We start from the raw sequence: 27,062 nt of genomic DNA on the forward strand, positions 1-27,062 counted from the left end.
GAAAAAGCTGCACTAAATCAAATCAACAAGCATATTGAAGCTAACAATCTCCTCCCAGCTTACCAAAGTGCCTATAGAAAATATCATGGGGTTGAAACAGCAATGGTCAAAATGTATAATGATCTTTTGGAAACCATAGATGAAAATCAAATAACAATCGTGGTCATGATCGACTTGAGTGCAGCGTTCGATACCATCGATATCCCGATACTGATTCAAATCCTTCAAGATGACTTTGGTATACATAGCACTCCCTTGAAATGGATAGAATCTTATCTCACGACAGAACAATGAAAGTTTTAGTTGAACAGTCAGCATCTGACACGGAGCAACTGAGGTTTGGTGTCCCGCAGGGTTCTTGTGCCGGACCAGTGATCTTTACCCTGTATATATCGGCTCTCAACCGAGTGGTGCAGAAATATCCAGCTGATCTCTATGGATACGCGGACGACCACAAGATTGCGTTAAAAATTCAAGCGGGAAATTCTCAAAATGAGACAACTGTTCTTCAACAACTCGACAGTTGTCTCAATGAAATCATAAAATGGATGACAACCTTCAAACTGAAAAGGAATCAATCTAAAACTGAAATTATTATGTATGGAACAAGACAACAGTTAGCGAAATTGAACATCACAAGTGTAAACGTTGGTGGGTGTGACGTAAAATGCGTCGATCATGTCAGAGACCTAGGTGTAACTATGACCAATACACTCAACTTTGACCATCACATTCAGAAGAAATGTCAGATAGCTCATGTGCAGTTACGAAACCTTAGGGCAATACGGAAACATCTCACACAAAAGTCAACTGAATCATTAGTGCATGGATTGGTTCATTCTCACATTGACTTCTGCAACAGTTTATTTACAGAAATTCCAGCCTACCAAATCAATAAACTACAGCGAGTCCAAAATCATGCCGCTAGAGTAGTCAAGAATGCTTCCTATGAAAAACCAAGTACCGAACTTCTGAAAGAATTACACTGGCTTCCAGTTAAGGCTAGAGTCATGTTCAAAGTTTTAGTAATAGTCTTCCGTGTCATCAATGGTACAGCTCCAGTATATCTGAGGGAAATGTTTGTACCTACTCGACAACGATACAGACTTCGCTCACAAAGTGACACTAACTTTAACATCCCTAGACGGCGAACAAAATTAGCAGACAGATCTATGGCGGTCGTTGGTCCCAAATGGTGGAACGATCTGCCTAGCTATCTGAAAAACATTCAGTCTGAAGCCAGCTTTAGATCAAAACTGAAAACACATTTATTTAGGCAGTTTCATGAACAATGAGTGTAGTCTTGTTAAAATACAAAATATCAGAAGTGGTGTAAAATAGTATTTATACATGTCCAAATCTTTAAATCTAAGTTCTAGAATCCTGTTCATATTTTGTATGTATATATGTTAAATGTGTGTTATGTAATTGTAAAGCGCAATAGAATATTTTATAATTTTTGCGCTATATAAATGCCATGTATTTGTATTTGTATCTATTATGCGTTCCATTGAGCGATCTATTGTGCGCTCCATAAGCGAGTTGTTAAATGACACATTTATGTTAATTAGCGATCCATTAGATCATTTGCATGTGAAATTGGAACACGGTTTCGATGGTGTTTATTGGATAAACAACTCGCTTGCGGATCATGGTTTTAGTGGTGTTTATTGACAGTGTTTATTGGGCCTTTTTTTGTTTGGGTTCCAGTATCAAACTTAGTTTTGATTATCTATTTCCTGAGTTAAGAGACATAAATTATTTGTTTCACTTTATAAAAAATAGAATTAAGTTAAATTTCTGAGGGTGTTCCGTCGAATTTCTAATGTTCAGATGGCATCATCCTGTCAGTAACTAAAGTGGTTATTTAATTTGCTGAGTAGTTGTAGAAGGAAATGTCTTTTATTCTATTAGCGTGATGCGGTAAGCTTCTGTAGGGAAAATTTTAGACTCTAATGGGATCTATGCATAGTGATAATGTCCCGATAACAACAGGCTATATAAACACAGACTTTAGGATTGACAAATATGACGCAAAAGAAAGGACAAATGTGAATAATCAAAAAGGGTTCTATGAATACCAGTTTCGTCTAGCAAACACCCTTTATATTTTTGTCACTTGGAGGTATACCACTTTGAAAAAATAGGCGAAACAAGTCTGAATTTTGTTTCACAAACGACGTATATAATTAAATAGATCTATAAGAAATCTTACTTTAGCTGTTCATTTACGTAATAGTATGCAATATTTCACAGTTATTGGTTTTGGTATCTTCATCTAAAGCGTATAAAGGTCTTTTGAACATTTTCGTTAAGTGCTTTATAATTTTCTTATCTGTTTTAAATAAGGTCTCCCGAATTCTCACCAAAACAAAATCAGAGAATAATACTGTGATTTAGGTTACATGTCTGAAACAGGCAGTGAGTAAAATGTACAATATAGATGGGACCGAGTGTTATTTCATCTTACCATTTTCATTACGTTAGTGGCGATTTTAATTTTAAAAAAATAATGACTATCCATACTAAAGGAAATACAATACACAGAATAGTTGTATCTCATTGGTCCTACAATTCAGTAATGAAGTGTCACCAAGTGTTAGATCGTTTTAAACCAGATGCTTAAGGTAATACAGGTATCTAACCCCCGCCCCACCTCTTCTAACGTTGACCAAAGCAGATGCATTTAAAAACTGTAGACTGTGTTTAGAAATGACTTCTAAACCTATGTTGTTCCTATTAACTGTTGCGGAAGATTAAGGAAGATTTTCATAATAAAAATATATAAATACGCTTTTTCAGCAAAATAATTCCTTACATGTCGTTTCATAATATACTTAAGCTTCTTGTGTTGTCTGGTCTGCAATATGATATTAATCTATTTGTCTATGCTTTGAAACTTACATAAGATCGTGTCCTTGAAAGAACATAAATCATTTGGAATACAAAGGGAATGTTGAGATGCTCTGTCGTCTCCTTTCTGTATTATTGTCTCAAGTTGCAGAAAACAAAATAAGCAGGAAAGGCGTAAAAGTTTCTTTTTGTTATACAACAACAATAAAATGCATGGACTGCAGTTTTGTATAATGATGAATAGTCCGGGTATGACTTTACTAATGTATTTTACTTTCCATAGCATTATTAGATAAAAAAAATACGAGTTCAATATATGCCTGAATCGCCTGCCACTCGCTTTGGTTACATACGTTGTGTTAATACAGTAAAAAATGACGCAGTATTTCAATTTTGTTTTCATTTCTCCTCCATTTTACCAGAAATCACAAATTATGTTTACAAACGCCCATGTGGCCTATTTCAGTACTAAGCAATCCTAATAACATTCTGGTTTACAGAAGCTGTACCGTATTCCTTTAGTATACGAGGATCCTCGTAAGCGTATTTCTTCGTAAAAACCGAGTTCGATGATGAACAAAACAGCTATATCATTCATTCATCCATTCATTCATTCATTAATTTAAGGACTTCGGACACTTTCTGTATGAATTTGCCTACTCCAAGAGTGAAAAATAAACCACTAAGAAATAAGTATTTAATTACATATACCATCAAAATACATATTTGAGATTATTTCTTAAAGTCAAATTTTTCGATATTTTTTCATAAAATGGTAATTTTTGCTCTAAATAGAATTACGTACCCTGTTATATACATATAAAAGCTATTTTGATTTAAAGAACATTGTTCCCCCCCGTGCATCAAAACCATATTTGACCAGCATATGTAGATATTAATTATACACATTTTCTGTGACTATTGTGTTGATGCAAGGGGTGGAACAGTACTTTTAAACAAAAAATATAACTACAGGGTGTTCCCAAATGTAAAGTAACCAATACTTTTTATATTCATTTTGAATAAGTTGATAGTCACATATTTTTACATCTGTTTGTAACTAAAATACTATACAAATGTTTGAATGGGCACATATAGGCATGTTATACATGTAGAGTAGTGAGAGAAGCAAATACTGTTAATTCATTATTATTCATTGGGTTAAATTTTCATCCGCATATCCTGTTTGTTTGTTGTAGTAGATTGGCAAATGTGTGCTGTAAAATACTAGCAACACACCAGGTAATCTTCTGCATGCCCTCCTCGCGACGCGCACACCAGGATGTAATTTGTTTTCCATTTTGTTTTTATTATTATTATTTTTTTTTTTGTATTTTTTATATATTTTTCATTTCTTTATTTCTTCATCTTTTTCTGTGCATTTTTATTTATTTATTTTAGACACATACTACATGTGACACGCATTCATCACTTCATGTTCTTCTTTCAGTAAAAACTGAATTGAAGATTTTCTTTGCGGCGTGGACTAGGCCTAAACACAACAAAAAAGGGGCAATGTGTGCACAGCATTTTATCTGATCCTGACTATAGTCTATCCAACAGAAATAAAGCTTGGCATTGATATGCCTGTGATGCATAGGTCAAGAACAGAAGCTTCTTGGCAGGTCATATCAGTGACGGTTTCACATTCAGTGTGATGCCACGAAAGTGATGTGTCAAGTCGCTTTCCATGCAGATGGCATTATACAAATATGGCTAGACGCGAACACGAACTAAACGGTCCAGCCGAGTTTAAGGTGGAACTTTTAAGCAGCGACCTGCTTCAACTTTTCGAATATGTTTTGCCCACAACTTCAGCCCTGAATAGACAACATTATCTATAGATGGGTTGTTGTCAGACTTATCCGGATTTAACTTTTTCCGATCCAGCTTCATTAGGCAAGCCTCAGATAGAACTGTCATTTCGGATACATTTTTATTACATGTTTAAGCGAAATGAGCCGTGCTATGAGAAAACCAACATAGTGGCTTTGCGACCAGCATGGATCCAGACCAGCCTGAGCATCTGCGTAGTCTGGTCAGGATCCATGCTGTTTGCTTTCAAAGTCTATTGGAATAAGACAAACCGTTAGCGAACAGCATTGATCCTGACTAGACTGCGCAGATGTGCAGGCTGGTCAGGATCGATCAATGCTGGAGGCAATTGCACTATGTTGGTTTTCTCATGGCGCGGCTCAAATATTATGTGTGCCACTGGTACTTTATCCTAAACAAAATCCCACCCGATTACTGACTTTTCTTATTATTAATGTTATACACCACACAAATAGCTGCCATCACTTATAACAGAGCTATACAGACATGTACATGTACTTAAATAACTACCTGAACCACTGTAATAAAACTGACCGGTCACTTATACATGTATACCTATTCACACAATGTAATGCGTCAATAACTTTACATTATGAACAGTGTATAGATAAATCAAGTACAGTTTGTTTGGAAAAATATCGTTCCCTTTTTTATTTATTTATAGGATTTTAATCTTAAAATGTTATTTTTTACTTAAATAAACAGATTTTGTCACTTTTTTCGACTGGAATTAAAACATTTAAAACTTCCGTAAAGTGATGACATTATATTTTCACGGAAATTTAACCATTTTATTTTTTCAAGAAAATATACCCTGGCCCAGATAAAATAAGAAAAACATCTTGATAGAAACAGATACAAATCAGTTTCTGCTGTAATAAATTAACTAATACATTGGTTTATCACTGACTCGAAACGCTTTGGGTATTGTTTAAATACTCAAGGAGAAATTTGCATTTGAAATGTAGGCTAGAAGCATATGATAGTGTCCGAAGTCCTTTCAAAGATTTACTTTCCTTCAAAACATGTTTTTGACAATTTGAGTAAAATGTATAATGGTTAAATGACGATATGGTTCTTCATACTACATAAACCAAAGTTACGAAATAGAATAACTTAAGAATGACAAATCAACATCATTTGTAGTCTGACTACTGGCTATATGTATTATATACTGTTTTGAATAAATACACTATAGTGCTGATGGACAAAAAGCACAATAGTTTTATGAATTTTCTTAAAAGTGACCTACAATACTGTGATCATACTTACATTCATGAGCAAAATCATCTCAGTTCTAGTGGAACTGATACAGGCTAGAAACGCATACCCATACTTCGAAACAAGCTATATCTAGGCGTTCCTGTGAAAATGCATATATAAATTTGTAATTAATACTACCGATGGTGATCATTTCTATGCCACCTGTGCTAGAATAATTATTATGTGATGATAGGCTTAAAATGAAAACCTATCTATAACAGGTTAAATTATCCTGCTAAGACCATGGAGTACATCACGATCGCCTTTAAATGGCGCTAGGGAAATAATAAATAGTCGACATCATGTGCCTCTATATTCAAAGGATTACATTGATTTTCTTCAAGTGTAAAAACCATCTTCGATAATCTTTCTATTTCCTTACTGTGTTATATGTTAAACTACCGAGTACGGGAGGTCGTGTGTTTGATCCCCCGGCAGAATCATAGCAAAGTCGTAAAAATGGCCACAGTAGCTCTCTTGCTTGGCGCGTAGCATTGAGGACACGGGTTCTCTTCTCTCATTCCCTCATGGCGATGGATTCCACCAGGAATGAGTTGTCGAGAGTGATTAATATAAGTTGTAGAACTTGCTTTACAATAAACCTAAAAAATAGTGTTTAAACTAAAATTTATGTTAGACATTTTGAAATATAATTATGCTCTCTACAGACATATGCACGTTCAAAATGCTTAATTCCCTAACCCATTTCCTTCGCACTCAATAGCATGCATACAATTATTCCCACCAGAGATATATTTTATCTACAACAAAAATATACAATTATATTAACGTCAAAAAATCTATTGCAGATGTGCACAAAGGAAGAAATATTCTACAATTGTGTTTATAACGTCTTTTTGGGACAACATATATGGAACTCCCAAATTTTGAAAGTACTTGATGCAAGTTATTGTTAAATATCTTTCGTTGATTTCTTTTTCTTAAATGTTCTCTATCTTGAATTATAAGATATAAGAAATAACATAAAACTTTCTGTTCAACAAATAAAATACATTAAGTATAATTGTTAAGATGAACACATAAAAATATTAATATATATTTATTTATATATTCAGCGTCAATGAAAAGTTACCACCCTAATGTCCCTTTATTTTAAAAATCGCATTGGACTGTGTTAAAAGAATAACACGACTACATTTTTAACGCAGCTGAGACGTCACTGGTGTAAAGATTTGTCAAATTCGATTAACCCCATTTGAGGCACGGGCTGCACGTGCAAAATGACTTTTTCCATCAATGTCGACATGTACGAATTTTCTATCGCAAATCATCCATCGCACTTGAAAGTTAGTCGCCAGACTAAAAGGAATACGTTAAAAAAGCCAGAATATCCTTGCTAAGAATGCCACGTTTAAGGCACAATCAAGAAAAACTGGATAACTGTCGATAAATGATTGGTTTAGTTAGCTTATTTAAACCCGTTACTGCATTCTTACGTTGAAACACATCATTATGTAACTAACTAACGAAACGTTTCATCTCTAACGGCAGTGTTCGCCTTAAACTTATTTGTGTCTATTTCCGAATTGAAAAAAAAGAACAGCCACATGATTTGTAAAGTCTGGTGTATTTTAGTACTTACATTTTGGTATTTTATCAGTTTGATCAACGAGACTGACCAGTACAGAAGTGAGCAGGTAAACACATTACAAAATATTCCACAAGAACTAAAATTCATATAATTATTACTTGACAAAGTCGCATACTTACAGTACTTGAAACAAAATAAAAACTTATGTAATTTCTCTTTTCACAAACAACAGACAAATTTATTATAGCGGAAATGAAACAACTTTCAATCTTTTATGCAACTATCATAACCTCGAATTTGATTACGAATGTGTGACATGGTATTATGGCAATAAGTCAGTTATCAACAGAAAACAAATTACAGACAGTTTTGCAAGTGCCAATGTTACTGAAATGTGCTTAACACTCAAACGTTTATATCCTGAATTTCTCAGTGACATACAAAGCGGCTTAATGCCCACCCAATAAAAATTATGATTAAAATGCACTTTGTACCGGATTAACCTTCAACATATGTGTGGCGGAGTTTTACACATCCTTTAGTTTTAGTTGTTCTATTTGAGTCTCGATTAAGCGTGAGCTCTGAGCATAGGCAATGTCTCTTATTTCAAAGATTTATTTCGCTTAGTGTCATGTTATGCTTTCGGAAGATATTCATGTTGATTTATTAACTCGTTTTACTTTAAGACTTTTAGTGCATGTCTGTCGTGTTTGCAAATGCTTTGGTTATTTCTCACTTGAATGCTATCATGTATCAAAACAAATTTTACATTTTAGTGTTTTAGTTGTTTGAGCTGGTTGTCAATATGCATTAACTTCCGTGACACAGTGTCATTTAACTACTAAAAGCCTCCTTATATCTTCAAAGAAGAGATTGAAAATGCAATTAATGTTCCCCAGACATGCAATGCGATCACGATGAAGGATGTTCTTGAATTTGTCTGTCCTGGTTATACAATTTTTGAAAGTGCTTTGGAGAACTGATTATACTAGCACCCAAAAATCTATTGACTTGACAATAATAACGGGAGTTTTCATCTATTAGTGAGGCAGGCATCATGATTATACAATGCCCAAAGCTATGTAAGCGGAAGTGTTGGAACATCCCAAGCCGAAATGTTTAAGCTGAAAAACTAAAAATTACCACTAACACAACATGCTATGTAAAGCCCGTTTGAACGTGGTTATCATGAAAAGGGCGCCATAAAAATCTGGCGTAATATATTACATAAATATCTTGCTGAACGGTCTGAAAAGGTCGAAATATAATAGCTCTGATTAATTGTACGGGGAGAATTTTTATGGACGCCACACGGTATAAACAACGCCGCTTGATAATACAAACGATAAAACTTGTCGCTTTACACGACAAGAAAGAAAATGTTGCTTGCTCGCGGTCGTTGGGCCTGTCATGTACGGAAGTGAAATTGCAATCTACCGTCCACGCCCGCTAGCCCGAGGTTGGGAAGAACTCAAAGTTTACACATGTTACAAGTACCAAAAGAAGCATTTCTTGCAATACTATGTTAATTGACGACGTCATATGAGGATAAATTCGGCAACATTGTACTCCATCTCGGCCACTGCCAATATCAAACTAAAATGATTGATGGTTTAGAGAGAATAGATTATTAAAACAAGCTTTGTTGGTTCTAGTAATAAAAAAGTAATGAGTTAGACTTTATAGGCCATGAATTATGTGATGTTAAGTTTGTGATTTTATATGCTTTTGCCGTTTGTATTTTAAATTTAGTCTTGATAATTTAACGTACAAACAAGAAATAATATCTTTAACGTTCTCTGGCAACTCAAAACAACATACTAGTATTTAGTCTAACTTGACTTTAAAGTTTCTGATAAAATTAATTTATTTGATGACGCCATATTTTCAATTCAATTGACCGAAAGTAAACAAGCCATTTAAATGTTAGTTTTTTACATGAGAAAAAATAAAAATAAATAGCAATTCAAAGCCTATTTGTCGTAACGTTAACCACATTAAAGTTTTTATATGAGATATTGATTAATAGTATGCCGCTTATTTGTTGACTGAACAGAACGATTCAGGGAAACTCTAAAATGAAAAACATGGCCGTCAATAGACACGCATGAATGTTGCAGAGAGAAAAAAAATGATACAGCAATATCAAAAATTTAAAACACGCATTAAATCGGTAATAGGCTGTTTTTTTTTTTTTGATTAAACAGATGTTGAAAGCCTATATCTTCAGTCAGGAATATTTTTCCTTTAATGGTTAGAAAAAAAGAACCAGTATTTTTGTCAAATAGAAACTAAAATTCATTATGATAAAATTTACTGTATCGAGCATGTTATGTGTGGCAACTCTAGATTAAAATATTTGCAAATGAAATTTGTCTTCGTTAGTTATGGTAAAATTAGCTTAAGTATTTTTCAGAACATGGTTATCTGATTATATAGCACATACAAAGGAATATTTCATTATGAGAAAGAATGAATCTATAAGATGACTTGGAAAACTAAACCTAATCAAAGTACTGAAAGTACAGAAAGGCTGGCTACCACAAAACACTGAATTAAAACTGTGCGGGAAAAATGTTTGCAAAATCTTAGATATTATGGGTTCTCCATATCAAACTAAGGCGAGCATAGGGTAGTGTTGTGATGAACCATCTTGGTTAACTTGTGAAGGTATTGTAAGGATATTACAGACTATAGATGGTGAAAAAAATACATTGTGTTTGCTTCATTAGTGATACAAACGGCACATAATTCTCACTTGGGAATCTGAAACCGCAAAAATTAAAATCTTACAAAAAATTCAGGTTCCATCAATGTAATCCAATCAAACCACATAGGATAACGAGCGAAAGTCATTGTTTATTCGAGAAACCTAATTTTTCAAATGTTAACCATAGTGTACGGTCGATATATTAGAATTAAAAAATCAACTATGGTTTACGGCCGTGAACCTATATTTACGAATTTACGAACATGAACCCCTGTTTACGACCGTGGGCCTAGGTTTATGATCGTGAACCATAGTTTACGGACGTGACATGTATGGAAATTGTCCAATAATAACATGAACCCAGCTTCACAGTCGAAAAAATAGGATAAACTAGGTTTTTCGAATGCAAAAGCATGTAAACCTATTCTTTCGAGCAAAAACATAGGATTACTTCGTAAACCATAGTTCGTACTTGTAAGTGTAGGTTCACGTTGTACACCGAAGTTAAAGTTCAATCGAGAAACCTAGTTTATCGGACGTAAACATGGGTTCAAGAGTGTAAACTATAATTTACGCCCGTTATCCTGTGTGTTCGCTCGAAAATTTATGTTAGTATTCGATTATCCTAGTTTTACAACCAAGAATGTAATTATTGGTTAATTTGATTGACGAAAACCATTGTTTACGGACGTGAACCTATGTTTACGACCACGAACTTTGGTTTACGAGCGTTAACCATAGTTTACGAATGTGAACCTAGGTTTACGTTCGATAAACGTGGTTTCTTGAACAAAACTATGATTTTTGGTCATTATCCTATGTCCACGAGCGTGAACCTATGTTGACGGTCGTAAACCCATGTTCACGGTCGTTAACCTAAGTTCTCGATCGTTAACATATGCTCACGTTCGTAAACTATGCTTTACACTCGTGAACCCTGGTTTACTCCGTAAACATAGGTTCATGCTCGTGAACTTAGAATAACGGCCGAAATTCAAATTTTAATTGAAAAATCTAGTTGAAACCTGGGCGTGTTTTCGCTCAAAAATATGGGTTAGTATTAGGAAAACCTTGTTGTTAATCCTAGATTTTCGACCGTGAACCTGGGTTCACGTTATTATTGGACAATTCGCGTGCAATAACCGTTTATATAGGTTTCTAAAGAAGCGATAATAAACATTGAGGGAAATAATATCAGATTAAAATATAAGGTATCAAACACAACATCTATTTTTCGATATGCAACCCCACACTCTCCTCCACGACACACATCATGTTTGAATGTATAACACTGAACAAAATGGGGCGATTTTCTTGTCGGTATGAGGAAAATTTTGGGCTCGAATACCGCTACAAACCGGACTGTTAATGATTATTGTCTAGTCATGTTCCTTCCCTAATACGATGGTTAGGAAAACTGACGTATCCGTAATAATGTACTCCTTTTTTGAAGAGTATTCAATTCCTACCATGAGATTACTTTAATTTTTCAGGAGGGCGTAGGTTCAAGCCCCACTATAACCAAACTTTGTTCATTATATTTCTTTTTTCAAGTAAAATAAACTGTTTTTTTTCAAGACTTATTATCATTGATCTGTCGTACAAAAGCGGAAATGTTTGACTAGCCATTTCTTGCTGTTTAAAATGAATTTAACCTGAAGGGTGAATGTTTAGACATCTTTGAAAATACTTAGTTACATTTGTAACAGTTCTTAATTTTACATTTATTCTTTAGTTTACAAAGTTTGGAAGAAATGTAGGTAGGTAGGATTTACTTCTGCCCTATGGTTTTTTATGAATGCAGAGAACAAGGCCATAATTCTTAAGAGTTGGAGCTTAATTTCTGTCCGATTAAATCCTTTTACTCGAGGCTCCCTAGAAAAATTGTTATTGACAATTTTATTTTGTGTCTTATAATTATTACGCAATACTTTGAGGTTTCATTTAGAAAAATGTTTGGTAAAATGAATTCTCTGCGATCATTTTGCGCAATGGCTATCACTTTGAAATTTGTCTGTTTCAGCTGGAGGAAAAAACAACAACAAAATGTATGCAAAATCAACAAAAAAAAAAAAACAAAAAAAAAAAACAAACAAAAACAAAACAACAACAACGACACGGTCTTAGTCGTTTAAAGATGAATCACAGTGCGAAAATTTGTTAACTTCAGGACTGTATCAAGTTAATGCAATAGTTAAACATACCAATACGGGTCCACTATCTTAATATAACCTGAAAACAGTCGAAAACGTGTTTTTAAACAAAACTCGCTTATCTACGCCCCCACCCTAAATTTGTCCCTGTTTCAGCTGGAGGAAAAAACATCAACATAATTTATACAAAATTAACAAATAATAATAATAATATTAATAATGACAAAAAACAAAAAACAAAAAAACAAGCAACAACGAAACGTTAAAAGTCGTTTAAAGATGCAAAAGTGCAAAAATATGTTACCTTCAGGACTGTATCAAGTTAATGCAATTGTTAAACATTACCAATACGGGTCCACTATCTTAAAATAACATGAAAACAGCTGAAAACGTGTGTTTAAACAAAACTCGCTTACATCTACGCCCCCATCCTTTAAGCAAATTGGTGATAAAGTAATTTTTACATTATATCTTTCAGTATTCGTGAGAATGTTTAAAACGAATTTAGTATAAAAAAATAGCCTTAAAAACCTGCTGTTAAATTAAGTAATGTTATAGTAAATGTTATTGTAAATGTAAACATTATTTCTGTAGCAAAATATAGCATGTACACGTAGAATGGGGTCATTTGTTTCTTCTCACGTTACTGTGGCAATTCCACGCCGCGATTTCGCGTAGTGCATAAAGCAAATGATCTGAAAGAATAGATTCTTAAAGCCCTCAATATAAGACCTGTAATAACTCATATCACTATAAGTTACTTTTAATTGATATTTTATATTTCTTGTCAGGTAAAACTCATACTGACAATTGTTTCTCGGAACCAGCGGTCAGTAGTGTTGAGTTACGAAAAAGTTCCATTCATACGGACATTTCATTCATAGAGGCGAATTAATTTACCATCATTACGTAATATTTGCTAATGTTATCTTTCAAGTATTTAGCGTTAGAAAAATATAACATTATTTTTACATGTTTGAACAAATAGATCTATTGAAACAGGTAAGTTTAACAATCTTTATACAACTCTATGGCAAAACTGATAAATATGGCGGACTATTTGAATTGCGCATGAAATTGTATTTTGTGTTGTCAGTCTCAGCACCTGTTTAATTTTGTGGAAACTCGATATATGGTTATAATAGTCTGGCGAATATCACCAGCCTAATAAAACACGAACTTATAGTGTTATCTATCCATGTATGTTGTTTCTATTACAGTTTGAAAGGCGTGAGTATTTCTTTAGTATTGAATTATAAACGAAGGAGACAATTGTCATGTTTTTGATATTGTTGTAACATGATACACATGTTATATGATTTAAAACTGTTTAAAGAACTGACGGGATATGCCTGCCTTAACGGTCACCTGTGCTAAGTTGCCATTTAGCTTTCAAAACTGAATGTCTGTGAATTTATCGAAGTAAGGAGAAAACATTAAATGAGCCGCACCATGGGAAAACCAACATAGTGGGTTTGCGACCAGCATGGATCCAGACCAGCCTGCGCATCCGCGCAGTCTGGTCAGGCTCCATGCTGTTCGCTTTTAAAGCCTATTGGAATTGGAGAAACTGTTAGCGAACAGCATGGATCCTGACCAGACTGCGCGGATGCGCAGGCTGGTCTAGATCCATGCTGGTCGCAAACCCACTATGTTGGTTTTCTCATGGCACGGCTCAAATGTTTCTATCAACTCGTAAAAATGCTCATCAATTACATTTGAGCCCCTGTGACAGCCTGGTGTCTGCCCCTGTGATAGCCTGGTGTCTGCCCCTGTGATGGTGTCTGCCCCTGTGATAGCCTGGTGTCTGCCACTGTGATAGCCTGGTGTCTAAAAATGAGTTTTTAGTTAAATCTATAAAAGTTTAGATGTATAGAAAATGCCCAAAGGGAAGTTCTGGTATCAACAATAAACATGTTTGTACTAATTTACACAGTTAAAAGTAAAAGGAAACGAAGTTAAGTATTCTTCGGCGTGCCGTATTAAGCACGATTTTATGACCTCGTATGGCCTTATGCCGCCTCAATAATGTACCAATCGGATTGCTTGGTAAAGTATTCTCAGTATTTTCAGCCATAATGAGAGATTTTGCAAGAGTGGCGCTGATTGGGGGAAAGGCTGAAAATGCTTCACTCTGAGTCATGTGTGACACTGAGTGAAATGACAACGCGTTCGTCACCTATAACCTCTGTAAGTACAGCACCATCGGGTTGTTTGCGTACCCCTTGAACAGGTGTGCGTAACCAAATATTCATCATATATCTGTTTTGTTAAGTTTTCTTGTTAAGTTATTTAATTTCTGTTTTGTTCTTCCTTAAGTTTTGTTTTTACAAAAAGGTTATTTGTTTTATACATTCATTAACTCTTACCCTGCATAATTCACAGCAACAATTTCTAACCAGTGCAAATCATTACTAACCTGCAACAACATGTCCGATACTGTTAAATTTTAGACTCTAAATTTTAAATTAATCTTTCCAGTGAAAACAGTACTGTACATATTCTGAATGATTTGATCATAAGCTGAAGTAGGGTAAGGGTTCATGTTGCTTCCAACACTTCCAGAAATAAAGTATAGAACGTATTACGTATTTCAATATTGTTTGCTTTAATACTGTTACCATCTTTTAAGCACCAAAGGCTCAATGTGAGCTTTTGTGATTGTTTGGTGTCCGTCGTGTGTCCCTCCACAATTTCTAAACACAGTCTTCTTCAGAACTACTGTCCTCATTTATACAAAACTTCACAGAGGTTCCTTTCAACATTGCCAAACAATTTGAAATACAGGTTTCTGTCCATATATAACTTGTGCTTCAGTTACATCACGCCGACCATCTTTTTTTAAAGATATTTCTTGTTATTAAACGTATCTTCTTTATCAGCAGGTAATATAAAAATGTAAGTAAACTTTCTACGTTTTTAGGTAAACGTCAACAAACGGTAATTTTCACAACATACAAGAATATCTTAGCATCTAGCTCCAGTCGGAAACAAATAATAAAAACATGTATGACAAAATGTTCTAGAACAGAGATACCCAGGATCGGCGTTCTTCGTGAGTAAGTCTAATGAATGTAAAAATGTTTGAAAACGGTAGTAATAATTACAAATGGCAATAAGCAAGTCATTACATTCTTTAACATTTAACAGTTCAAATTTTACGTTTAAATTATCGTCATCTGTAGAAGGCGATTTAGTGAGTGAGTGAGTTTGATTTTACAGCGAATCGACACATAAAGGTCATGTTGCCGAAAAAAAAAGGTTGTATTGAAAACGTAAATTGTAACGCATCTCTAATATAAAAATGTATATACATATAAAGGGTTATCATTGGCAAACAATAATATTGCAAAATATGTGAATAAAAATATATGATGTTCAGATTTTTAGATAAATGCCTATCTGCTTTAGAAAGGATAAAATATTGCCAAATGAAACTTTCAATCTGAACGTCAAGAATATTAACTGCGCTCTGGAGCGAAGTCCGCACAGTCAAATAAAACATGTTTATTAGTAAGTGGTGCTTGCCAAGGTACACGTTCAGGTTGATATTCTTTGTTCAGAAGGTAAGAATGAATCAAACGGATATGACCTATTCGACAACGAGAAAGAACAACTTCCTCCCTGCGAACAGATCTGTTCCCTTGGTGCTATTCACCTAAACAGGTTTTATATCATGAAGTTTATTGAACAAAGCATTGTTCCAATGCGATTGCCATTTAGATAAAATGCATTTACTGTGTCTCCCACACCACTGTGTGGTGGATACATATTGATTACTCCTGTCTGTCTGTGTGTCCGTCCGTCCGTCCGTCCGTCTGTCCATCTGTCACAAATCTTGTCCGCACTCTTAAGTCGAACATTTCTCATCCGATCTTCACCAAAACTTGAACAAAATGTATTTGCCAATAAGTCCTCTGCCAAGTTCGATAACTAGCCAAATCGGCCCAGGCACTTCGGAATTATGGCCCTTGAAACATTATTTTTGATAATCAAAGCATTAAAAGTCTGATTGGGTTGTATCAAAGCACTGAAAGTCTGATTGGGTTGTTTTTGATAATCAAAGCACTGAAAGTCTGATTGGGAATTAAGAATATATAGAGAGTAGGGTTTACGCACCGATCTTATACTACTATTCAGATGATTAGGTAGTTGCGTGAGACATGCGCTTTTCACAAAAGCAGCTCTAGTTTATATTTGGTTTAAAATTAGTACATGGCAATTTCAAATTAGATTGTGATAATAAAAGGTATTTCTTTGCTGCAGTATGAGCATCCCAACTTGACTTGGAATCTAACAAAATATTATTGATTTTTTGAAAGACAGTGCATGAGCCATGAGAAGAATATTTTGAAAGAAAGGATTTTAGTATTCTAGAAATAGAACATTTTTTCTTGCATGCCAGACAGGATTTTCACGCATTTTTGCTGGGGCTGAAAAAATCGTCTTTCAATCAGTGGTGCAAGATGATTCTCGTGCTGTAATTTATGAATGAATGCGTAAATTCATATGTTACTTTAATTATAGTTTTTATTTTATTTCTTTTATAATCTGAAGAATACGGTATGCTAGAAAAAGCGCGTCACTTGTATAAGGTGCAGATGGAAATATTTGGCTCTCGGTTAACTGTTTTTACGTTAACTCGTTAAAGCCACGTTACAGCCTTAACATTTACCCTAGAGTCAGATATTTCAATCCGCACCTTCAACCAGTGAAAGATTATTATATATTTGTGTTGGCTACAAAGTTGAAATATGACCTGATGATGTAAAGAAATTTCGTTATGAGTCATCATGATGCGACTGAACGAAGTAAGATGTCATCATATAATATGTGACTGTTGGTGTTGTCTGACCAAGTAAGCTTTACAAACTTTCGACTTTCAGTTATATCGTATCAGATATTATCATCAATACATGACCCTTTAGTTATACACCAACAGTTATAAAACTTTATCTCTAATTTGAAATTTCTAGTTTTACAAACTTTCAACAACAACTTTATTTTAGCTCTGGCATGACATAATGTCTTCGATACAAACAAATAAACAATAATGATTAACAGCAGAATGGTATATGGATGCCTTTACTTCTTTTGAGATAAATGTATTTCTATCTAAACGCTTATTTACGGAGAAGGCGTCTTCAACAATAAGCATGACCACATTTGTTTATCGTGAGATTTACCGCCCAATTTTGCTAGTTCCAAACACACGAAGAACACTACAAATCACCATTTTTTTGCTGTTTCTTGTCTTTGTCTTCCGATACATATACGCGAGAAAATTCTTTCACGGAATAATATTGCCCTCATAAACTTGCGCAGTATTTCCGCTGCAATTCGTCTGCATATCTCTCGATACAAATTTAATTTATAAAACATGTCAGAGTATTACAATTTAAAGCATCGTCAGACAGTAAATTGCATGGTAATTAGTTTGTTTTCAACACGGAAATAACTTAAAATTGACACTGGAGGCACTGCTAACACATGTGAAAATGTATGGTTACGGGTTCAGTGAAGGACATTTTCAGGTTACATGTTACCTGTAAAATAAATCATTTTCCTTCTTATTTCATGCTTTAACTTAATTTTAAACATTTTATAATTTTACTGTGTATTAAAGTTTAATGTAATTACTTTCTGACACACATGTAAAACGATTTGTTTTTGCTTTGAGTTTCCGTATTATGTATTTTCATAAAAAAAGCTTTAGTGGCATCACGAAAGTTGCAAGACCGTTTAATATGTCAGGTAAATTTCGATCAGATCAAGTAACCGGACGTCTGGCCTGTCATCTAGCCCATTTTTAGAATTACGGTAATCCGATAACTGGCCATGGACGGTTAGATACTTCCTCTTGGAAAGTGCTGGCCAGATGTCAGACTTTAACACTAGTTAGCACATATTTAAAAACTTGAAACGAATTTGTTTACTCGATTAAAAATCTAAAATCTCTATTGACTTTCAGTTACTGTTTTACTTTCAAGCGAAATGTGACATTTTCAGGGAACTTTTTTATGAATTGCAAAAACGTTGATCGGACAAATTTTCTGTCGGTCAGAACTCTGTTTGACTGAATGTTAGACAATATTCCTAACAGTTTCGCGAAGTCTTGTTTTAAAATATCAGCCGAGCCCACGGCAGGCGTCATATTTACGTCCCCAACATTCAGTCTAGGCCGATAATGCTGGAAACAGTAACATTTTAAGCATATCACCCAGCACTGAATACTAGTCGGGATATCAGCCGCGACCGGGAATCGAACCCGGACCGGTGGCGTTGTAGTCCAACCTGCTAACCTCTGCGCCACTGACTCCCTCGACATCAATAGACACATGCTGTAATTTTTAAAACATTTCATTTTATTGATAAACAGAAATACTTCTTTCTGTACACTTGTAATGCCTACAAATGTTTCTCTATTGTCCGAAATGGCACACTATCCTGCACTAGCGCTCTCTCGTATTCTATAAATAGAACACACCGCAGAGATACCATAATGCAACGCGCGAATTGCGGACAAGGGACCGTTGTTTATATGAGCGTTTCGTTAGACCCGGGCCATTAAAAAGATGTGTTCAAATAATTTTTTTTTTAAAAAGGACAGTACATTGCATACAAATTACTCAATATTCTGCAAATTACATCAATAAAGTATATAGCATCAGAAGGGCTGGCTTAAAGTCTTTATCACAAATATAAAATATTTTCAGATTAGAAACACCGGCGGTCGAAAAAGTGCAAGATTATAATTTTGATTCATGATTTTCAAAGCATATATCAGCACAATCATTAACACATGTACTTCTTTCCATACATTTGGTTCACACAACACAGCGCTGAGCCTCAATATGAGGTCTTGAAAGCGTGGTCCATTAAATACTTCATAATTGAAAAAATATATGACAGGACGTAGGTAGAAATGTATGGTGTTGCATTAAATTAGCACCATGTTTTATCAGATCACATCTAAATATCATTGCTAAAAGTCAAATATCTACATGTCACACTAAGGTGTCATTTGTAACTTATCATTATACTGATGCATTTCAAAGAGATGTTAATTGTTTCAATGAAGAACTGTAGATCTAAATTGTGAAATATTGCTGACTTTCAGTTATACATATGGTTCATGACATTTCGAAATTTCAATCAGATTACTAGGATGTGATCATGTGATATCGTATATTTACATTTTGCAAAATACGCAGAATAGTGATAAATGTTTCAACACTTGCGAATGAGGTAAATAGCAAATAGATATAATTATATTGATATATGACCGTAACTGGAAATGTGTAAAAAAATAGAAGAACAACATCATCCTTTCATATACTGATGACAATTCGATGTGTTATTACTGACGTGGATTTTAAAAATTCAAAACTGTGCTGTCAACATTTTTAAGAATTTCTTTGCATTGGAAGAACTGTTCAGTATTTAGGCGTAGTATATAGAAATTGAAACACATTCGTTTGATATGCATCAACTTTAAAATACACGAGGAGATAAATGCAAAATCTGTGAATTACTGATGCTAATATACAGGGAAAGCACTGATTGTTTGTCCGCACATTGAGACCTGTGCTATTTTTAGATAGCAGACATTGTCAGTGACGTCACAGATCCTTACATACGAGACAGCGCTCTTGTGTTACAAAATTACATGGCAAAAAGATCATAACTTTAAATTACATAACCTATTATGAGCAGTCGTGAAAATATTTTAGATCTTTTGTTCACTCATCGAAAGAAAATGTATCCGCGATAACAGTTTATTAAATATAACTCACAGTTGTATGTTATCTCATCAGCCATTCAAACAAGAAAAACAAATGTATGCAAATAAAACAAGGTCATACCCAAAGGTATTTTAGTTTTATCTGACCGTTGATAAATTATGTTGGGGTACCATATTTGTTAAATATTGACTATATCGATTCAACCATCCATCCATCTATCAAAATTCCATAAGATCTGGTTAATTGATAACAGATACAAGGCATCTGTTTCGGTCTTTGGTAGTAATTATCTTAAAATAGCACTCTTCTTACATATTCTACCAGAAGTGCAACATGTGGTATGTTTTGCTGGTTATATAAAAATAGAGCGCGTTTGATTGGTTATTCAGTATTTTTCCCCAGGAAGCAGTGGGAAAATAAAAAGCATGATATAGGTTATAACACACTCAAAAGCTGTTCTTCTTTATTCTATATAAAATTGACATATTTCTAATGACCGCAGCACACATCAAGACCCATTTTAAATGTCAGTAACTTACATTTTCTTGAAGAATACTGTCAGTGCTATATAAAAATCAAAAGAAACGTGGTGGTCATGTTTGATGCAAGAAAAATATTTTCAGTCAATCACACAAACTGCATAATCAGCTAAAAAACGAGACCAAAAATTATAGTGGTGGTGTATTATCTAAGTTTTCATGAAAAATTCTGTTATGTTGTTTTTTGTTCATTATGAAAATGCTACCTACATGTCAAGCATAGATCTGTCATGTGATTTTAGCAAAAAAAAAATGCAAAGAAAATAAGGAAAATAGCTCTAGAGAGCAAAAAAATAAGGACTATTTGTATCCGCCATTATGCGAACATTGAAAAAAAAAAACATTGAAAATAACACACGGCTGATAAAACATTAATATTTTTGTCCGTTGTGTTATTACTGCTTTTATGGTTTGTACTTTTATCAATTATAGGAATGCACTAAACCACTTAAAAAGGATAGCTAAAACTAATGAAATTAGATTAGAAAAATAAATCTATAAACTATTGAAAATATCGGTATCAACATAAACATTGAAAATAAAACACGACGGCTTGTGCGTCAGCTATGAATTGCTCATAAACGTATTCAAGCGTGTCGTCCGTGAATGACCCAAATGCCATTGGTATGTAAGGTATATGAGACATCCAAAAATGTCTCTGATGAGTCATCCAGGGACGTTCATTTTAAATCAAGCATAAAAACATTTAAGGTGGAATAGCACTTTGTAATTGTTTTTCAACCCGCATATGATTTTGATATCATATTAAAGTAGAAGTTACCCCCGGCATGAATGTGTAACTGTTTTCTTGGTTATAAATGTTACTTTTTAGCTGTGACGTAGCAAACATTACCATGCACGTCCGTTTTGGCGCTACTTTAAAAGGCGATAAAAAATCGGTTTATTTTCTCTCATTTGTTTGTTTTTTAACTTACAACAATGTAACTTACATCTTTATGTGTGGGTAGTAAAGGTCTACAATGCTTGATAGTTTTTATCACTTTTAATTTAAAAAAGATGGAAAAAATGAAGAAAAACGACATTTTTAGATTTTCAATTTTTTTTTAAAAAATACGCATTCGTCTTAATAACGGAAAAACGGCTCGAATAATTTTTGCCATTTTTTATAATTTGAAGATAAATTTATGTTTAACAGAATATCAAAAAATCAAAAACTTTTACCACCTAGTATTTTTTATAATTAATGATTTGTTAACGTACCCGTCATTAAAAATGGACGTTAAATTATATAACGCATTAAATCTATTCAATTAACGTTGCGTCAATGGAATAATATGGATAAACATTCACAATGCGTATTCTCTGTTGGTTTGGTATTTGCATATGACAGAAATACCAAAGTATCTATCTTTTAATAATTTTCTATAAAAGAAGAACATCTTGACTGAAATAACCGTTATGTAAGTGGAATCAACAAATGAATAAAAATGAAAAATGTCTTCCATAAAACAACTGTTGTTTTTAGAACAATTTAGCAATGTCTACTGCAATTTATAAAATGAAAAGAACACAAAATGTATCTGCTGAACAACTGCATAGCAACTGGGAAAAGTATATTATTGCATAAATTTGCGTTGTGTGATGTGATACCCAGTACCTATACACGTACGCGCAATAACTTCTATGTATGTTAAAAATACTTGCTTACATTTTACAAATAAACTCCTATTTTTTTGCTCGCTACTCATATCTACAAGTATGACTTACCAGATTCATGTTATACAAGTCCATTTTAGCGTGTACAATGAAATTTTATAAACTCTCATATTCTTCATTTCTAAGGCTCGGACGTTTAAATAAATATGAAATTTAGAAATGAAATGCTATTTGTATGTGTGAACTTACTGCAGTGCTAAAAAACGGTGCTGCAACGTGTTCAAAATTGCACTTGCTAATGTGCATTTTCATTTCATAACTGGTCAAAATCCGATGACAATGGGTTTATTATTTTTGACCTGTTAGTTACTCTAGCACTTTCCCGACCTTCTCAGATAATATTGCACGTATACCCTGTTCACGGTCACGAAAATGTGCCAATTTAAGCATTTCGTATGTCAATCTGCTTTTGCATATTTTCCTTGCCATACCATGTGACACAATTTTGTTGTTTTTATTGTTAATCGAACATTCGAAATTGTCAACTGCTTGTTTTAGGTTTCTGTTATGTCGTGTGTTATTGAATGTACTTGATGTATCTACACTCAATGCAGCAATCTGAGTTTTGGAGACCTGAACATTTTGAAATATTTTAGCTATAGCTTTTGCGTCATTGAGTGCATCATGTCCGTCAAATGTTTCGCCGAACGTTTCCTCATAGAGAACCCCAAGACTGTACTTCTTTGACTCCCTGTTTTTAATAACTGTTTTTAAAACATGAATACTATCGCAAACTCCCGTTATTGCAGTCTTTGCATTGTTTACAAGCTTTGCTGACTCTAACTGTTCAAATAATATCGGAAAGTCAAATCTACTACCGTTGTGAGCGATCAATATCTTTTTCTTGTCGGAAATACTGCTAAGCCATTCAATAAAAGAAGTGAGCCCCGTATGTTTATCTACTGTATAAACTGGTATACCGTGTTGATACATTCTCCTCATCCCGTCTTTTCTTTCAATAGTGAAACCAGTTACTGCTGTAGCACTTTCATTTATACTTCCGGTAGGCATGATGTACGAGTTGAAGACAGTAGAACTGTCAACAAAGGCAGCCAACTGTATAATTTCAGCATTATGTCCCAACCTGGTGGTTTCTAAGTCCAAATAAACCGGAAGAATGTCTTCTGCATCAATTTTGGTGTTTGCTCTGTCGTCCGGAATGCACATGGTATCAATAGTATCAGGGTTTTGCAATGAACAATCCGTCATGTAGGTAAGTCCTTCTTTTACACCATAAACGATTTCCTTTTTAGATCTCTCCATTTTCAAACTTTTTCTGGCCTTTTTAAATTCTTTTCTATTTTTATAATCTTTTTGATACTTTCGTTTCCGGTCTTGTCGTTCGTTAAACAGCTTCGTCCTTTTTTGTGGGGTGAATTGTGCGGTTTTGCAAACGCTATCGACATATGTCTTACCCACGTTGAATTGGCATACTGCTGCTGCACAACGGAAGTCGAAGCTTTCACTTAGGGTGTAATTTCTGAACTTGGGAGCTTTACTCCAAGCAATGCCATTCAAGGACTCATTAGGTCGAGAATGTCCAGTTGTCAGGAGTTTTTTGCTATTTGTTTTAAATGATTTCAGCAATGCTTCAAGGTCTGACCGAAGTTCCTCGTCTGATAAATCCTTTCCGTAAGGTAAATTTTTGTGACGGTATGAGCCAGACTTATGGAACCCGCATTTTTCATGTTCACCGTACATGTGTGGTACCAGGTTTTCTAATGCTGTTTTCATTTCGTCTGCAGTTTTACTGTTATTTTGATAAAACGCAAATGTAAAATTTGTAAGGAAGGCTGTTCTGACGGTTTTTGTGAGTGATTTATGTTTCTTGCTCATTTCTTCTAATTTGTTAGATATTGATCGTTTAATATGCCCAATGTCTGAATACTTTTCTACGTCAGAATTCACTTTTTCTTTTATGTGTTTGATCGCAGAAGAATCTTCGTCCCCTATAACGGCTTTGTATCTTAGACCAGCTTCTTTTGCATCCGAGTGTAGCTGTACCGCTATGTCAGCCTCCATTGATTTGGCAGATTTATCCCAGTTTACTCTACAGTCATGCTTTGGCACGTTCCTGTTTCGTCTATTGTAGTAAAAACAAGTCTTGCATTTTTTCACTCTTGTTGCAAAATTGAGACATCGTTTTGTTCTTTGGCCGATCACATGACCCCACCCTGAAACAGAGATAAGTATGATATACAAGTATAAGTATATATTAAAATATTTTTACCCGAAATTCAAAAAAAAAATGTTGTCTCCTTGAGGCTGTAACCTAAAATCAAATCAAAGGGACAGACAGGATATCCTTTGGTTGTCTTATTTATAAAATTATAGGACTGATTACACCAAACCGGATGTGACAACTCAGTGTTACATGAACAGAACAGAACATAGTTTATTCAACTTGTACACATATACAGGTACCTCGTTGTACAAAACATTCATACAATATTCATAATGTACATGGTCATTTCAAAATATATGTTATATCGATAAGTCTTTACAAACAATATTTTTTCTATTACACATACGATCTTACATTATATCAGTACTTGTTTAAATAGTTAATGTCTCTTGTTGTCACAGGCACAGTGGAAAGAAAAATAATCAATTTGCAAACTAAAAATAAAATAGTTAGGATTTGGAGAATGAACTTTAAGGTCAAAAATTTAATAGAGCGTATTTTCTCGTTTTAAGAGCTATTTTACTGACTCATGTAATTATAAAACACATACACACGCAAACATACTATATATAATAAGCTTCAGGATTCAATAATTCATTTCTTTTCTTATTAGCTTGAAGAATGTATTTAGCGAGATTTCTAATAACAACTTTATTTTCTGACTTGAGTAACTGAATGAATTTGTGCATACTGGGACGTCTATAAAAATACGATTTTATGAATTGGTGTCGTAACTGCTCATATACTTTACATTTAATGACAAAGTGATACTCGTCTTCTATGTCAGGCGTCTCACATAGCTGACAGATTCGTTCGACCCTTTCGATACGATTTCTACCGTGCCTACCTGTTTCAATTCGCAAGTTATGGGCTGAAACACGCAATTTAGCTAGTGCCTGACGTAAGGTTTTTGTATTAAGAACGTGAAGATAGTCACTTGGGACAAAGTCGTCTTTTACATAAAAATATAAGTTGTTAAGAACATTGTTACTTTGTAAATCTGCCCGCCATTGTTGGACGTAACAGTCTATAAGCCTTTGTTTAAAAATGGGCAAGAATGTCTTGGAATCGACACTGTCCTGATAATTCCAGACGTCAAGAAAGCCATACTGACATAGCAAGTGCTTAACTTTACTGGCCCAGTTAGCTTTACCATTTAAGCATTTGTTAAACGAATCATTATAAATGTATTTTAGTAGTTTGTTATTGGACGATAGAAGTTGTAACCAGTATTTGATAATTTGAAAATGTCTCGAGATAAATAACGGATACCGTGCCAATTCGCCGTATACGGCCGCATTACTTGTGCTTTGTCTGACTCCCAAAATTGCCTTACAATATTTTAAGTGCACGCGTTCTATTTCTTTGGACTTAGAGAATCCCCAAATTGGACAGGCGTATTGAAGAATTGAACCAACGAACGAATCAAATAGTTGTAGAGATATAGGTGGGCTTAATTCAAACTTACTTAAATTGCACAACAATGTATTTGTTGCTTTTAGTGCCTTTCCTACTACATACTGGTTATGTAATACAAATGAACCAGTGTAATTGAATACCACGCCCAAATAATTAAAGTCATTTACTACTTCCAAAAGATGACCATTAAAATACCAACATTCATTGCGTTTAACTGGACCCCTTTTTCGAAACACTACCACTTTCGTTTTTTCTATATTGACCTGTAAACTCCAGTATTCACAATATTCGCATAACCTATTTAAGCTATTTTGTAAATCCTGCACAGAATTTCCAACAATAACCATATCGTCAGCAAACAGTAAGATGATCACACATATATCATATAAAGTCAGTCCTGATGTATTTGTATCTTGTAAAAATAGTTCTAAGTCTTCTAAGAAAAGGGCGAATAATGCTGGTGAATTATTAAGACCTTGTCTTAAGCCAATGGATATTTCGAAGAAATCTGAGCACTGGTTACAACTTTTAACACAAGATTTTACCACTGCGTACATAGCCTTAAACATTTTTAGTATTTTACCATCGAAACCCATACCATAAAGTTTGAACCACAGGGCATTACGGTAGACCGAGTCGAATGCCTTTTGCAGATCGATAAAGGCGCAAGGCAATCTTAAATTCTGTGTTAAAGCATGTTCAATTAAACTTTGTAATACAAATATTGCATCGACTGTACTACGACCCTTTCGGAAACCGAACTGGGAGTCCGAAATAACATTGTTTTCCTCGAACCATTTTTCTACTCGCAATGTAAGTATGCTGGTAAAAAGTTTACCAAGATTGCTGAGTAAAGTGATTCCACGATAATTATTTGGTATATTTTTATCCCCTTTCTTATGGATAGGCACTATAAAACCTTGTGTCCAGATTTCCGGGAAATAACCAGAATTAAAAACTTTGTTAAATAAGTCAGTAATATGACTTCCAAGAATATCGATAGTTTCAATAAAAAACTCGTTAAGTAAATTATCACTTGGGCACGAAGATTTGTTTCGTTTCAGTTTTTTAACTGCCGAGGTAACTTCTTGTAGATTAATAGGCGCATTTAGTTCATCAAATGTAGGATT

General features: G+C 34.2%; 1 protein-coding gene across 1 annotated transcript; it reads right to left on the bottom strand.

Annotated features, from left to right (window-relative positions):
• Nucleotides 1–21,720: 21,720 nt before the first annotated feature.
• On the bottom strand, nt 21,721–24,484 carry LOC123565301 (uncharacterized). The gene has a single exon (XM_045359169.2). The coding sequence runs from the start codon at nt 24,348–24,350 to the stop codon at nt 22,635–22,637; it is 1,716 nt and encodes a 571-aa protein (XP_045215104.2). The 5' UTR covers nt 24,351–24,484; the 3' UTR covers nt 21,721–22,634.
• Between the last annotated feature and the right edge of the window lie 2,578 nt (nt 24,485–27,062).

Source organism: Mercenaria mercenaria, chromosome 10 (genome assembly GCF_021730395.1).
Source record: "Mercenaria mercenaria strain notata chromosome 10, MADL_Memer_1, whole genome shotgun sequence".
Lineage (NCBI taxonomy): Eukaryota > Metazoa > Mollusca > Bivalvia > Venerida > Veneridae > Mercenaria > Mercenaria mercenaria.